The sequence below is a fragment of the Carettochelys insculpta genome, chromosome 19, assembly GCF_033958435.1.
Source record: "Carettochelys insculpta isolate YL-2023 chromosome 19, ASM3395843v1, whole genome shotgun sequence".
Lineage (NCBI taxonomy): Eukaryota > Metazoa > Chordata > Testudines > Carettochelyidae > Carettochelys > Carettochelys insculpta.
The window spans coordinates 2,981,121-2,996,436 of NC_134155.1; the positions used below are offsets into that span (position 1 = coordinate 2,981,121).

Genomic DNA, 15,316 nt, shown 5'->3' on the forward strand with positions numbered 1-15,316 from the left:
TTTTGGTGGGGCTTTAGCTCCAGGGCTGTGGCCAGCAGCACAGCAGCTCCCTCCCGCCATCGTAGAAGGGCATCAGGAAAGCAATGGGCCCCTCCAGCCGTCCTTTGCTCTGCTGGACTGGACAGCGGCTGGGGTGGCACACACAATGAGCTAGACGGGGCCTCTGCTTTGCCTGGGCCTGCTCTGATTTCAGCTGAGTAGGAAGTCACTCTCGACTCCACAAAGGAGCCAGCTAGTAACAAGCAGGGGGCCTGGCCCTGGGACAGGCAGGCACAGGAAGAGCTGCACAGGAGCTCGGACGGGGGTGACTGGGCTCTGCAATGCCCAGGAGATTCTGTGCTCCCTGCTCCCCCGAGGGATGCATGGAGCAGTGCTAGGTGACTCCAGAGGGGGCTGCATGAGGCACTCCCAGCTCAGGGACAGGTCTCCATCCCATGACCAACCGGGAACAATTCCCGAACCGCAGTCGTGGTGCACACTTGGTAGAGGGTGTCTGCACTGACAGGGCTGAGCAGGGACCCATTACAGTCAGAGGCAACTGGTGAGGCAGGTCCTGGGGGCCATCACCCATGTGTCCCCTGTACAGGAAAGGACCAGGGCCAGGCCCTGCCTCTCCCTCACCCATGCTCCACCCTCTCCCCTCCTCTTCCCCATCCCCTCTGCGCCCGCCCACCACTAGTCCCAGCTGAGGTGCCTGGGGACTAATAAGGCCAGGGGGCTGGTGCCGGCAGCAGGGTCCACGCCCTTGCACTCCACACTCACCAGCAGCAGTGGGAGAAGCAGGGCGAGGCAGCCCCGTCTCCCTCTGCTCTCTAGAGTGTTCCTGCCTGCCCTCGGAGCTGGGGCCGCCTTGCTCCGCTGCCCCTGCTGCTGCCAAGCCTGCCGGTGAGTGCGGGGCATCACAGACCCCTGCTACTGGCACCCGCGTCCACACGGCTGCTGGCCAGCCCCAGCTGTGCCCAGCATTTGTGGGCACGTTTTCCTCCGCCCGCTCACTGCCCGATTGCAGGGGGTTTTCCTCCGCCCGCTCACTGCCCGATTGCAGGGGCAGCTGTTCCTGCGCTCTGGGGGGCCGGGGCTCACCGTACAGGAGTACGTCCACTTCGCAGTTGTGTCAGACTTCCTGGTTCTTAGCATTTGGCCCACAGAGGAGCAATGGCACAGCCTGTGCTGTGACACTCTGTATCCCCTATGGAAACGTGCTCATGAATATGGCGGAACTGGAAAACGCTTTATGCAAAACAAGGGACCACAGGAAAGTTACTCGGCTGAACGTGACTGTGCTACGGGTGAGCATGTTCCCCTGCGGTCGTTCAGGTTACAAGTACGAGGCACCGACCTGGGTTACTGATGCAGACGTGCTCAGTGAGTCACAGACAGGCTAGTCTGTATCCTAACCAAACAAACCAGCAGGCCCGTAGCACTTTAAAGACTAACAAAATAATTCAGTAGGTGATGAGCTTTCCTGAGGCAGACCCACTTCTCCACTGCTTGCTTCCAGTAAAGCACTGTGGGCAGCTCTGCCCCAGGAAAGCTCATCACCTAAGACAGTATTGGCTCTGGTCTGGAGAAGTGGGGCTGTCCCGCGAAAGCTCCTCACCTAATAAATTATTTTGTTAGTCTTTAAAAGTGCTACTTGACTGCTCTTTTGTTCTGATAGTGTATCGACTAGCAGGGCTCCCCCTCTGTTACTATAAGACAGTATTGTGTTACTCTTTGAAGTGCTATGCTGAGTGAGGGCCATTACGGTTATTTCAAAAACTTGATGGCTCATCCTTAGGGACAATGATCCGTAAGTGGCTTTGTTTTTCCCCGTGTGCCGGGGAGGGGCTCAGCGTCCCCACAAGAACATGTGTTCAGGTCACCTGATATGGCAGCCCATCCTCAGTTCAGGGGGAGGGCTCAGCAACAAAGCCTCCCTGCCTTCTGGACAAGCCCTTGAAGTGGGGAGCGCCTCAAGGTGGCTGGGGCTGCCAGTCTGGAGAACAACGTGTTTCCCAGCTAAGATGCTTGCTGGAAACAAGGGCTGAACACGGAGGGCCAGATTAGAGGCTCTGGGGTCTGTGGAAGGTGACAATTCGGACTACATGTAGGGCACAGTATTACATGGAACTCCTGGCCAGAGGATGTCGTAAAGACCAAGACTTTAACAGGCTCAGCAAAGAGCTAGACACATTCATGGGGGTTAGGTCCCTCAATGGCTGTTAGCCAGGATGGGTGGGAACGGTGTCCCTCGCCTGGGACCGGATCACTCAGCGACTGCCTGTCCTGTTCATTCTCTCTGGGGCAGCTGGCACTGGCCACTGGTGGCAGACAAGATACTGGGTTAGATGGACCTTGGTCTGACCCAGTGTGGCTGTTCTTATGTTCATGTAACAAGGTTCTTCGTGTGTTAAGCTTAGCTGGCCTGGTTTGTTCTACTTTGCTTAGCAACTTACTTTGTCCTGTGTGCTAGTACTTACAGCCGCTGAAATCCAGCTTTCATACTTACTACAATGGCTTTTGTGTATTGAGAAACCCAGTGTACATAAGCGTTACCTGGCCAGGGGAGCAGCTGTGCATATCTCGCCTTCCTTAGAAAGGAGGGCAAACAACATCCACTTGCCCTGTGTAAATCTTGATACAGAGTAAGGCTGTGTCTGCTGTCAAAGTTAAAAGTGCAGGCCTGGCGGTGCTTTGAACCCAAAGTGTGGCCAGGGCCGAGTGCTGGAGACAGCACCCCCGGGCACTATGGGAACCTCCTCTGCGAGGGGGGAGCTGTGGCCTGCCTCGCACTGGCCCTTCACAGCGCTCTAACTTGCCGTGATCGGGGGAGCGGTGGTTTCTCCCACCCCTGAGCCAGAGTGTTAAAGCGTTGTGAAGGGCCAGAGCAGACCTGGCCGAAGACAGATTTCTCTGGGGTGCAGGTCCCGCTGGGGCTGTGCACCTGGGTGCAACAGCAAGTCCCTTTTGCTGAGCCTTCTTGGAGCTGAGCTGCTGTGTCCGTATGACAGTGCACAGCGCTGTGATCCCCTCTCGGGGCCTGGACTAGAGCAGGCCAGAGGGCTGGGCTCAGCAGGACAGAGCCGGGGGTCACCCAGGACATTTCAGCACAGCAAGGAGAGTCACTGGGGAATCTCTGTAACCAAACCCATCACACAGCCCAGCTAGAGAGGCACCTGGGACAGCAGCCCCCTGCTGCCCCAGAGGAAACCCCAGGGAGGGAAGTCCGAGCGATGCAGGGTGGGCTGGAGTGCACAAAGGGGCTTTGAACAAATCATTACTGGAATCAGCAACAGGAGAGCTGCCGAGCTGAGAGGGCCTTGGTAAGAGCTGGCTAAGCACCCTCTGCCCCTCAGTGCTGCCGGGGATTGGCCCCTCTAGGGCACCAGGCAGGCTCCGGTGTCAGTCTCCAAAGCTTGCAGCAAGAAGGACTGTGGCGAAGAACCTTATACTTACGTTTTACTGCCAGCAAAGTGTTCCCATGGCAGCAGGCAACAGAGGTCACCACGTAGGGGTGGGTCTCCTCCAGCTGCACCGGCCTGGGGGTCCTGGTCTCCTCATCCTTCCTTCCCAGGCGCCCGCGGGCTCCTTTCCCCCAGGTGCACACCTCCCCTTCTGGAAAGGAGACATGGAGGGCAGATGCTTTCTCCCCAGACGGACCGGGAGCCCTGCTTCCCCTCCTGTCCCAAGTTACGAAGCGGAATGCCCAGCAGGAACGGGCGCATCCCCGGCTCCTCTCCAAGCAACCATGCAAAGCGTGGTGGGGCTGCAGCCCAGGGCAGAGCAAGGCTTACCTCACCTGCTGCCCTGACCCTGGGCTAACGGCTCAGCTGCAGCACCAAACACTGGGACTTCCGTCTCACCTGCGCCAATGGCCACAGTGAAGGCATCGCCACAAGCCACCATGGTGACCTTTATCGCCTGCAGTCCCACCACCAGGTAGGGCACACGGGTGGTATGGCAGGTGCCGGTGCCGAGCTGCCCATGTTGGTTGCTGCCGAAGGTGTAACACTGGCCAGAAGCTGTCAGTGGGGAAGAGAGAACCGAGACCTCAGAGAGCAGTGAGGCTGGCGTTCCTGAGTGTCACAGTGCCCTGAGCACACCGTTCCCAAGCTGACTCACTCGCTGTGCGGACCCCACATTACCGCCCCCAGTGCAAGTTTCCATCCCTGTGGTATCCAAGGGCCACCTCCTCACCTGTCACTGCAGCCGAGTGGGCTGTTCCGATATCTGCACACACCAACGGCTCTCGGTTTAAGGGCCCAGCCTGGATGCAGGTGAATGTTAGAGCCTCTTCCACCTGATTCTCCAGCGGCGGCTCCTCCTCTGCAGCGATCTTATCCAAGCCCAGCTTGTTAAACCTGCAGGCAGAGAGAGTCCCAGGGCCTGCAGGGTGCTTTGGGCCATAGCTGCACTGAAGCCAGGGCTGGTGAGAAATGTTCCACGAGGGCGAGACAGAGCAGGACTGTGCCTTACACCGGAGCTGGCCAGAGCCATCTGCCGGCGCATAGAGATGCCCATTTCTGAGCTCCTTGCGCTGCTGGGGACAGTCCATTGGAGTGGCTGAGCTACGGGCTGATCAGCTCTGGCAATGTCTCTGGCCCAGCAGGCAGGGAAGCAGCCCTCTTCTCTTACCTGTTGCTCCCACAAGCGAGAATCTGGTTCTTCACTGTCAGGACCATGGAGGAGTCGATACCACACAGGACTCTGTGAGCCTCGTGCTCTGGTGGAAGAGCTGCCTGCTGGGGAGAATTGTGGGACTCCAGCGTTCCCACCCCGAGCCGACCTGGGCAACAGAAATCACTTAGAGACTTTGGGTGTCAAAATACAAACAAACCCAAACCAACCTGAGCGGCGCGTGCAGGCACCATAGCTGCAGGGCACGCCCAGCAGGGGCCCCATGTGCAGACCCCCTCCCTGCAGGGAACTGCCAGCTGCCCTGGGCCCCACCCGCCTCCTTCCCTTCCACCCATGCTCCACTACTCGATCCCTTCTCTGTTCCCGTTCCACCCCCGCCCCACCTGCCCCCACTGCACCCCATCCCCTAACCTCCCTCCTTGGACTGTCACAACCCGGGGGATCACTGGGGGGACCTGGCGCAGGGTGGCAGCAGCAGTTGGGCCCCCCTGCACTCACCGCAGTGGCAGAAGCCCCGAGAAGCAGAGAAACCCAGCAGCCTGCCCTGAGTCTCACACCAGTTACCTTCCAGGACGTGCACATGGGGAGATCAGTGGGGGTTGAGCACGTAAAAGGCGAGGAATAACAAGCCATGCCCATGCAAACAGCAGCAGCTAAAATCCCCTTACCGTTGTCCCCTCTGCCCCAGGCAAACACTTCCCCTTCATTGGACACGGCCAGCACGTGAGATGCGCCACAGGCCACCTGCATGATCTCGTAGCCCAGCAGTGCCTCCACGATCTTAGGCTGGCAGAAAAAAGAGCAGCGTCGATCAGCTCCGCCCCACCCCCTGCCCGGCCCCTACCACAGCAGAACTGCCTACCTGAGGGGCTGCAGAGAGGCCTGACTTTGCAAGGCAGGGTTGCAGAGCTCATGGACTTTCTAGCTATTGTCCCAGGTTTTAACGCTCTATGAACAACATGCACGTTTCTGCCGTAACTTTTGTCCCCAGGGATCTTAACGGTGCTTTACAAACAACATCTAGACAGCAACACTGAAAATGCAGCCAGCCACCTCTGGGGTATGTAGAGGACAGGTCCCAGGCAACCAACTAATGCAACAGTTTGGAGAGGAGAAATGTTAATGCCAAAGGCAGCCTGACAAATCCCTGCCCTTGTGACAGAAGCCCAATGGGAACATGTAAACATTTAAATCCTCCTCTGAACCCCCCACCCCCATGCATCTGATGAAGCGGGTCTTTGCCCACGAAAGCTTATGCTCCAAAATATCTGTTAGTCTGTAAGGTACCACAGGGCTTCTTGTTGTTCTCGAAGATACAGACTAACACGGCTCCCTCTCTGATACAATGGGAGCATGTAAAACTTCGTTATGATGTCTCACCTGACAGAGCCACACACAGGCACTGCCTGGAAACCTCTAGCTAAATCTCCTGGGGAAGCTGATGGATGGAGATTCCCTTTTATCTCTGCTGTGACAGAGTCAGATCTGACACATCCCTCCCACGGGCCTCACCCTTCTTAGCTTTCTCAGGGAAAAGCACCATTTGCTTCCATCTGGTTGCAGTGGCAAATGGGAGGTGTGCGCAGAAGCCAGAGGTTAACACCCAAGGAGGCAGTGCAGCTGAGCACAGAGACCAACGGGCCCAGCCCCTCGTGCCTGGCTGGATTTCACAGGATAACGCCACCAGCCAGCGAGGGTGGGCTGGGAAACAGCCAAGAGAGGAGCGAGGGGCCTGGGGGGAGGAAAGCGCCTTTACAGCTCCAGCACTTTGTACCAATCAGGGACGCGTGGCTCTCCCTTGAACACTGGCTCTTTTGAAAAACAAGTTTCCAGTGAACCGCAGCAGCTGCAGGGCTGAGAGGGAAAGAACCAGGTGTGTGATTGGAGGCAACGGTGGAGTTTGGGCCCCAGCCAAGAGCGACCACAAGGCAGCTCGCGACTTCCCTTGGCATGTTGCAACCCCACACTCAAAGCAATCTTTGTGCAGATGAGGCGAGAGCAGCCGGATGGTGCTTTCAAAAGCAGCAGAACAGAGCAGGGGGAGGGAAAGGACAGGGGCTGTTCCAGAGCCTGGCAGCACCCTTTCGATGCAGAGAGCGGGACTGCGGCAAGTCTGCTGAGGGCTCAGGACGAGGCCGTACCATGGGATGCAGGGTCAATAGTTATCGGTCTCCCTGCTTTCTTACACCACCAACCTGCGTTACATCAGTGAAGCTTTCATGTCCCAAGCAGCCATTACTGCCACTGCCAAAAGTCATGACTATCCCCCTGTCTGGGAAAGCAACATCAAGCCATGTTACAGCCAGTCACAACACGCTGTAGTCCACACAGCCCTGGGAACTAGCGAGGACAAAAACACAGCAGCCAAGCTTCCCTTGGGAGCACCTGCCAGCACCCGGCTGCCTTTGGCTAGCTGCTAGGAGCTGCTTACCGGTCCGGCTCAGGCTTCTCAAGAGCAGCAGCCAGAAATGTGCTGGGACAAGTCACCCAGCAAGAACTAAGGCTAAGGGGGCTGATGGGCAAAGCCCTGAGATAACATTATTCCAGCTGTGTACACAGGAACTTCTTATCCAACAGTCTGGAGAGGTGCTAAACCTGCAGGGCAGGTCTCCTGCCCAGGGGCAGCAGGCAGGGGACAACCACAGAGCAGACACACTGCAGCTGAAGTTTGCAAGTTGCAAATACCTCACTTACTCCCCCATCCCCAGCAGAACTGCAAACACACCGGGCTCCCCCGCTGCGCAAACATTCCAGCCTGATGTCGCCCAGCCGGGCGCCCCCACCGCGGCGGACACCTGGCCCTGCAGGGGGCTCATAATGACTCAGTGAAACGCTGCTCATTGCAGTACTTAAGGGGTCTCTGCCACAGGGACTCGAGCCCCCAGGTGGGCACGCGCACTGAACGACGCTGCAGCCGCGCCAGCCTGCGACGGCTGCTTTGGGACCCCCCCAGCCATACAGGGAGGCAGCGCAGCGCAGCTCAGCTCAGGTCCTGACCTGTCAGGCAGGCTGTGAAGAGGTCCCCACAGGACACGAGTTTGATAGTCACTCCAGACTGGCCTTCCAGGAAGCGCGACACAAACTGGGGCTGGAGCTGCTCAGTGGCTCCTGGGAGGGAGGGGCCGGCAGCAGCGCCCATTGGGGAAGCCTGGTAGGGGGAGATAAAGGGCTCTGAAATGCACTTCACTTGCAGTGGGGCTTGGCGGGGAGAACAAGCTGGGACAATAAGGCCACCCCACCTCCTGCAGTGACCAGGAGCAGCCCAGGGTTTGCTACTCATTTGGAGGTACAGGGGGCCACAGCGTGGCTGGGGGAAGGCTGTGCTCCTCCTCTGGGGCCCCCTGCCCCAGCCCCTTTGCTGACTTTGGCTTATCGCCCTGGGCTCCCACCTGCCCCCATTGTTTACCTCCCACACGATGAGCCTCCCTGACTTGGTGACACCGGCCTTCTGCGTTCTGCCGGCAGACACCTGCACCACTTCTGTGTTGAGCATGGGCAGCCGGAGGGGCATGGTGATCCCGCTGCCCCACGTGTAGATGGAAGACAGGGGAGGTGGGATTCCAGTCCTGGCTGAGCCCACTCGAACACCTAGAAGTCAAAGAACAGTCCCGTTGCTCGAGGTGGCAATCCCAGCCCTCCCCAACAAGCTATTGAGCGCAGGAAAGTGACTCCTGCCTTCCTACCCAGACACCCACCCGCAGTGGAAGAAAGAAGGACTAAGTCAGCTTGCAAGAACAGGGCTGGCAACCTCTGCCTGAGGTTCACCAGGGCTGCAGGGAAGACTGCTCTTAGCAGCTCTCCAGGGTGACCCTAACCACAGGAGGGGGAAATTAGCATTTTACCCTACATTTGCAGAGGGTAGATTGGCAGCTACAGCTGTAGCTGTTCATCAGCCAGAGAACCCCAGGTCCCAGAGCTCCTGGTGGGGCCAACAGACAACCAGGCTGGGAAGCCTCTGCAAGGGCTGATCTAGAAGCTGCACAGACGACCTCCTGAATCCCAGCCAGCCTGGGGCTGGAGACCAGGTTCCCCAGGGAAGGTGATTTAGGGAGCAAAGTGCCTGAGTTTCATCTGACAGAGGGGGGAGTACACACTGCCCCTGACAATCCAGACCAAGGGAAGTGAAGTTCTACTGAATGCCCTGTGCCCGGCCTTACCTCTGGCTCTGGCACTGGTCACTCTTCCTCCAGCTCTGTTGTGGGTCGCTGGTGGCACTGTTGCTAATGGCTTCTCAGGCCTAGCAAACGGAAAAGCACAGCTTTGTACTGCTAACCCCGACGGCCTGGCCAGCCGCAGCCCAGGCCTGAGAGGAGAGGGGTGTTTTACCCTTAGGACAAAGTGAAATGCTGAGCGTGACGTGCTGCAGGCAGCGGGAGGGCAGGTGGCACAGCTCAGGTTCGGCTGGTTGGATCCATGACAGCATCACGCAATGTGCTTTCACTTGAGGGTCCTGCATCCAGCAGTTAGCCTGTCCTCCCCATAACAGCCCCACGCAATGCACCACCTCCTGTACTGGCGCTTAGCCTGTCCCCCCCATAACAGCCCCATGCAATGTACCACCTCCTGTACTGGGGCTTAGCCTGTCCCCCCCATAACAGCCCCACGCAATCCACCACCTCCTGTACTGGCGCTTAGCCTGTCCTCCCCATAACAGCCCCACGCAATGCACCACCTCCTGTACTGGCGCTTAGCCTGTCCCCCCCATAACAGCCCCATGCAATGTACCACCTCCTGTACTGGGGCTTAGCCTGTCCCCCCCATAACAGCCCCACGCAATCCACCACCTCCTGTACTGGCGCTTAGCCTGTCCTCCCCATAACAGCCCCACGCAATGCACCACCTCCTGTACTGGCGCTTAGCCTGTCCCCCCCATAACAGCCCCATGCAATGTACCACCTCCTGTACTGGGGCTTAGCCTGTCCCCCCCATGACAGCCCCACGCAATGCACCACCTCCAGTACTGGCGCTTAGCCTGTCCCCCCCATGACAGCCCCACGCAATGCACCACCTCCTGTACTGGCGCTTTGCCTGTCCCCCCCATGACAGCCCCACGCAATGCACCACCTCCGGTACTGGCGCTTAGCCTGTCCCCCCCATAACAGCCCCACACAATGCACCACCTCCTGTACTGGCGCTTAGCCTGTCCCCCCCATAACAGCCCCACACAATGCACCACCTCCGGTACTGGCGCTTAGCCTGTCCTCCCCATAACAGCCCCACACAATGCACCACCTCCTGTACTGGCGCTTTGCCTGTCCCCCCCATGACAGCCCCACGCAATGCACCGCCTCCTGTACTGGCGCTTAGCCTGTCCCCCCCATGACAGCCCCACACAATGCACCGCGTCCTGTACTGGCGCTTAGCCTGTCCCCCCCATGACAGCCCCATGCAATGCACCGCCTCCTGTACTGGCGCTTTGCCTGTCCCCCCCATGACAGCCCCATGCAATGCACCACCTCCTGTACTGGCGTTTAGCCTGTCCCCCCCATGACAGCCCCATGCAATGTACCACCTCCTGTACTGGCGTTTAGCCTGTCCCCCCACATGACAGCCCCATGCAATGCACCACCTCCTGTATCAGTGGTTAGCCTGTCCCCCCCATAACAGCCCCACACAATGCACCACCTCCTGTACTGGCGCTTAGCCTGTCAGCCCCATGACAGCCCCACACAATGCACCACGTCCTGTACTGGCGTTTAGCCTGTCCCCCCACGACAGCCCCATGCAATGCACCACCTCCTGTACTGGGGCTTAGCCTGTCCCCCCCATGACAGCCCCACGCAATGCACCACCTCCTGTATCGGTGGTTAGCCTGTCCCCCCCATGACAGCCCCACACAATGCACCACCTCCTGTACTGGGGCTTAGCCTGTCCCCCCCATGACAGCCCCATGCAATGCACCACCTCCTGTACTGGCGTTTAGCCTGTCCCCCCCATGACAGCCCCATGCAATGTACCACCTCCTGTACTGGCGTTTAGCCTGTCCCCCCACATGACAGCCCCATGCAATGTACCACCTCCTGTACTGGCGCTTAGCCTGTCCTCCCACATGACAGCCCCACAGAATGCACCACCTCCTGCGCCGGCGCTTTGCCTGTCCCCCCCATGACAGCCCCACGCAATGTACCACCTCCTTCACCGGCGCTTAGCCTGTCCCCCCCATGACAGCCCCACGCAATGTACCACCTCCTGCACCGGCGCTTAGCCTGTCCCCCCCATGACAGCCCTAGGGCCATGCACCATCTCCTTAGCCCCCATGCTGCAGCCCTCCTCTCCCCATTCTGGGCCTTAGAGCCACGACCACAGCAGCAGCACTTGCCTTCTCATTTTGACACTGCCCACATCGGTGTAAAGGTTCAGCAGTGGCCTGATGCAGATGGCCTGGGCCATGATCTCATTCAGCTGGGGCCGTTTGGAAGGGTCCAGGTTGAGCATGCTCAGGATGAGCTGGCGCAGGTCTGGGCTGTATCGGTCTGAGATGGGCGCAAACGTCCCACTCATGATCTTTAGCACCAGGGCGGGCAGGTTCTGGAGAGTACGGCAGGAACACAGACACACATGGTTAGCAGCTCCCTGGCTGCTGGACAGACACGTCATGAGCAAGGAAAGGGCTGAGACAACAGCACTGCTGGTGGGGCCTGCTGCAGGCCCAGCCCAGCATGGCTGTGTTTGACATCCACAGAAAACCCCAGGCCCAGGCTTACTGCAGCTTCAAAGGCTCTCTTGAGACTGGCAAGTTCATAGAGCACACAGCCCAGCGCCCAGATATCGCTCTTCTGGTTGTAGGGCTTCCCTTCACACAGCTCAGGGGAGATGTAGCACGGAGTCCCCACCACCTAGGAGAAACAGGCACACACGCATGATGGCGCTCCAGAACCACGGCAGGGAGGACTAAAGACCAAGACTCAGGCCAAACAGAAAGGCCCGGTCTGACTACAGCGCAAAGGAGCCACAGTCCTAGGTGAGTGGGGAGGGGCCGGGGTTTCCCTGCTGTTGGCTATTGGCTGAGGATCTCCCTGTGAGAAAACTGCGAGAGGCTTCACCATTGCCAACACTGCTAGAGCTTGGCTACCTCTCCCATTCAGCACTTAGCTCCCGTGTGGACTTCCAAGCAACTGAGAGCTCAGAACTCATAGTGAAGCCAACCAGATCGGGGTAGAGGGGACCGATACTGGGGTATCAAGCAGAGGAAATGACACGCCACCAACCAGCACAAGTTAGTGAGTCAGAAAGTCAGCCCCTAAGCACGGGCGTTCTAGCCGCCCTGTCTCAGAAGAGGATGGCTGGGCTGAACTCTCACGTAGCAGCGCTTCCCACCATCTCTGGTTGGCTAGGAGACTCCACCACAGCTGCGTGGACGTTGGCCAGACCTTGGTTATCCAAGACTCTGTCACATCCCATCTGGACTACAGCAATGCAATGGGCACAAAGGAAACTCCAGCTACGAGGGGGTGCCATGGTGAGTCTCCTCAGCACCTCAGGAGCCAGGTTAGCTTGGGTCCACCACCCTCTAAACTGGCTTTCTGGAGACCAAGAGTCAAGGACAAGGACTCAGTCCTTATCTTCAAGGGGCTCCGTGCTTAGGACCAGCATTGCTACCAGCCTGAAGCTTCAGCACGACTGTGGTCAACAACTCCATCTCTCCTCTTGGGCACAGCAGGACCTTTTACCCCAAGGGCAAATCTGGTCTGTGCAGGAGAAAGGGCTTTCTCGAGGCTGGTACCAGTCTGTGGAACAAACTTTCCCAGGGAACTGAACGTCCATCATCACAAGGCCCTGCCAACAACCGACCAGCCTGCCCCAGCGCGCCCACACCCACAACACGACCCTACCAAAACGAGTCAATCTCTGTCACGCACAATGCTCTGCCCCTCACCAAGAGCAAGAATGAAGCACACGACAGTTGTTTTAATGCACTACTAAAGGGCATTCACACACTGAGTTAATGAGGGAGACAAAGGAACTGATACCATATAATGTTAATGACTCCAGCAAGGCAGGGGAGTAGGGAGATTCAGGGTGTCTCTATGCTGCACAAAAAGATCTAGTCTTCTCTTGGGTTACAATAACAGTGAAGACAAACCACACCAACTTTTAACTCAGGTGAACAGCTTGAGTCAAACATTACAGGACACCTGGAGTTGAACGCCAGCTACTAACCTGCAGTAAAGCTGAGCTGCCATCTCTTCACTGCTACTCTACCATCAGCTAGCTAACCTCACCTGACAAAACAAACCAGCAGTCATGCAGCACATTAAAGGCTAACAAAATAATTTATTAGGTGACGAGCTTCTGTGGGACAGACCCACTTCTCAGTAGAAAGACTAGCAGTCGTGTTATTTACTGACTTGAAAAAAAAATCTAAGCCACAATGATGGCTGCAACCTGATCTCAGGAAAACTCTCACAAGATGGAAGCAGAGAAACAGAGCAGATTTGATGGGAAGATATTCCCCAGGAGCTTGGAAATTCGGGCACTCTCAGCGGATACACACCGTGTAGGCTTTGCTCTTGCTGCTCAAGATTTTGGATATGCCAAAGTCTCCAATCTTGACGATCATGCGGTGCTTGTCCAACAGAATGTTCTGAGTCTTCAAGTCACGGTGCAGGATCTGTTTGGTGTGAACATGATGAAGGGCCAGGAGGATCTGCACAAAGAAATGCAGGATGGTGTCTTCGTCCAAGAGGGAATTGCAACGTTTGTGAATGAATTCTGCCAAGGTACCACCTGGGATGGATGGCAAAAAGACAGAAGGGCCATCAGCAGGCCTTGCATAATCTTAAACAAGATTAGTGGAATCAGGTCACAGTATCTTAAGTAGGGAATTGCTGCTGAATAAGTATGTCCAAAGTAGTAAAACGGAGAAATGAAACAAACCACTTATGCTCTGAATGTCAAAACAACAACTCATGCATCTGACGAAGCGGGTCTTTGCCCACGAAAGCTTCTGCTCCAAAATATCTGTTAGTCTATAAAGTACCACAAGACTTCTTGTTGTTCTTGAAGCTACAGACTAACACGGCCCCTCTCTGATAAGAGAACAATAGCACCACAGCACATGGGCGCAGGAGCAGCAGGAAGGGTTAATTTTAACACTTTGGCAGCACTGCCTCCAGGGCTCAGCCAGAGAAAGAAATGCTAAACCACTACCTATCAGAGCACTGTGAGGAAGCAAATGTCAATGGAGAACAAGATAAGCCTGTTCTGCACAGGGAAATTCCCCCCCTGTGAAAATACCCACACGCTGTTAAAAGCAGCCCTGTCACGTAATGCAAGTCCAGAATGTGTGTTTTGTATAAAGCTGTTTTACAAAACCTAACATAGGTGAGGTTTTTATTATTTTAAATGACGAGGCAAATCTTGGAGGGGTAGCCATGTTAGTCTGGATCTGGTCCAGCATCTGATGAAGTGAGTCTGTGCTCACGAAAGCTCACGCTCAAAACTCTTCTGTTAGTCTATAAGGTGCCACAGGACCCTTCACTGCTGAGGCAAATCTTGTGTTTGTTTGAACTAACATGTCTCCAGGTAGCTGTGCCACCAGCGTTCCCTGTAAGCTGAGTGCTAGGGCAGCTGCCCAGGAGAGATTCAGGTGCCACCCCGCTGATTAGCGAGCGCTCACAGTACCCATAACCAGCAGCAGGTGTCTACTGGTGGTGCACATCGTCATAGGCCTTGGTGCAGCTAACAAAATTTATTCTGCACATGGATGGAGAAAGTTATCCAAGGGAAAGTGAGAACAAGCAGAAGGGAAATTGATAAAACCCAAGTAAAGAGCAAAAGCCAGGGAACACATAGCTCAATGATGAAAAAAAAATTAAAATCCTCTTTGATGGGTTAAGTGCTGGCAATGCCAGTAATGCCCATGTATGCCAGTAACGCCCATCTATTTTAAAAACATTTTCAAATAATAGGATTTTCAACTTGGCCAGGTCTCTCTGACCAACAGCCTGCTTAAGCCATCCTGCAGCCCTCCCAAGCAGTTTCACAACAGCTGTTACATGGGGTATGCTTCAAGATAAGGTGACAAGGGACAGAAGTGAGCATCTCTTCAGAGGGCAAGAGCTTTGCCAGATAAGTCAGGCCTGTCTCATGTACCAGGGATAGGAGCAGATTCTCCTCACCCTTACAGAGCACTGAACTTCTATGGATGCCCTGAACACTAGTTACTGATTATTTGAGTCAGGCAGTCCCTGAAGAGGCTCATTCGCCCAGATCCAGCTACTTCTCCTTGGAGGGCAAACGTGGGGGATCCAGGAAGGCTTAGTTTTCTCCCCAGTGTCTCACCTGGAGCATACTCCATGGCAATCATAAGAGCTTTGTCTTCCAGGAAGTTCTCGTAATACTCAATGATGTTGGGGTGATTCAGCAGCTTCAGCACCTGACACTCATTCTGCGCTGCCAGCCTCTCATCCTTTGTCATCTGCTCCACAGGGATCTGTTTAATGATCACTAACTTCTGGTCGGCTTTGCGCAGGCACAGGTGCACTATGCTGGAATCACACAGAGCATTAGAGGCGAGGAGATGGGGCGACCCGGCCTCGGGCTAGAATGAGCGGGGGAAGCAGAAACCAGAGCCAGACGTGTGCCAAACGCACAACCCCCAACCCGAGAGACGCAGGGCACACAGGAGGCGTTTGGCAGGCCCCGGCCCCGGCCCCGGCCCCACTCCTCCCCCCAGCTGAAGGAGGGAAGAAGT

The 15,316-nt window shown here is 56.4% G+C and overlaps 1 protein-coding gene across 3 annotated transcripts in view; it reads right to left on the minus strand.

Annotated features, from left to right (window-relative positions):
- NEK8 (NIMA related kinase 8) overlaps positions 1–15,316 on the minus strand; it is a 30,589-nt gene that overhangs the window by 14,870 nt on the left and 403 nt on the right. For all 3 annotated transcript variants that reach the window (XM_075013767.1, XM_075013766.1, XM_075013763.1), the window contains exons 2-14: positions 14,905–15,110; positions 13,115–13,347; positions 11,325–11,456; positions 10,940–11,148; positions 8,778–8,857; positions 8,027–8,208; positions 7,618–7,768; positions 6,816–6,892; positions 5,289–5,406; positions 4,618–4,768; positions 4,180–4,343; positions 3,846–4,004; positions 3,439–3,597 (exon numbers count right to left, since the gene is read on the minus strand). In XM_075013767.1, the coding sequence (XP_074869868.1) occupies positions 3,439–3,597; positions 3,846–4,004; positions 4,180–4,343; positions 4,618–4,768; positions 5,289–5,406; positions 6,816–6,892; positions 7,618–7,768; positions 8,027–8,208; positions 8,778–8,857; positions 10,940–11,148; positions 11,325–11,456; positions 13,115–13,347; positions 14,905–15,110 (2,021 nt within the window). The remainder of the gene's footprint in view (positions 1–3,438; positions 3,598–3,845; positions 4,005–4,179; positions 4,344–4,617; positions 4,769–5,288; positions 5,407–6,815; positions 6,893–7,617; positions 7,769–8,026; positions 8,209–8,777; positions 8,858–10,939; positions 11,149–11,324; positions 11,457–13,114; positions 13,348–14,904; positions 15,111–15,316) is intronic.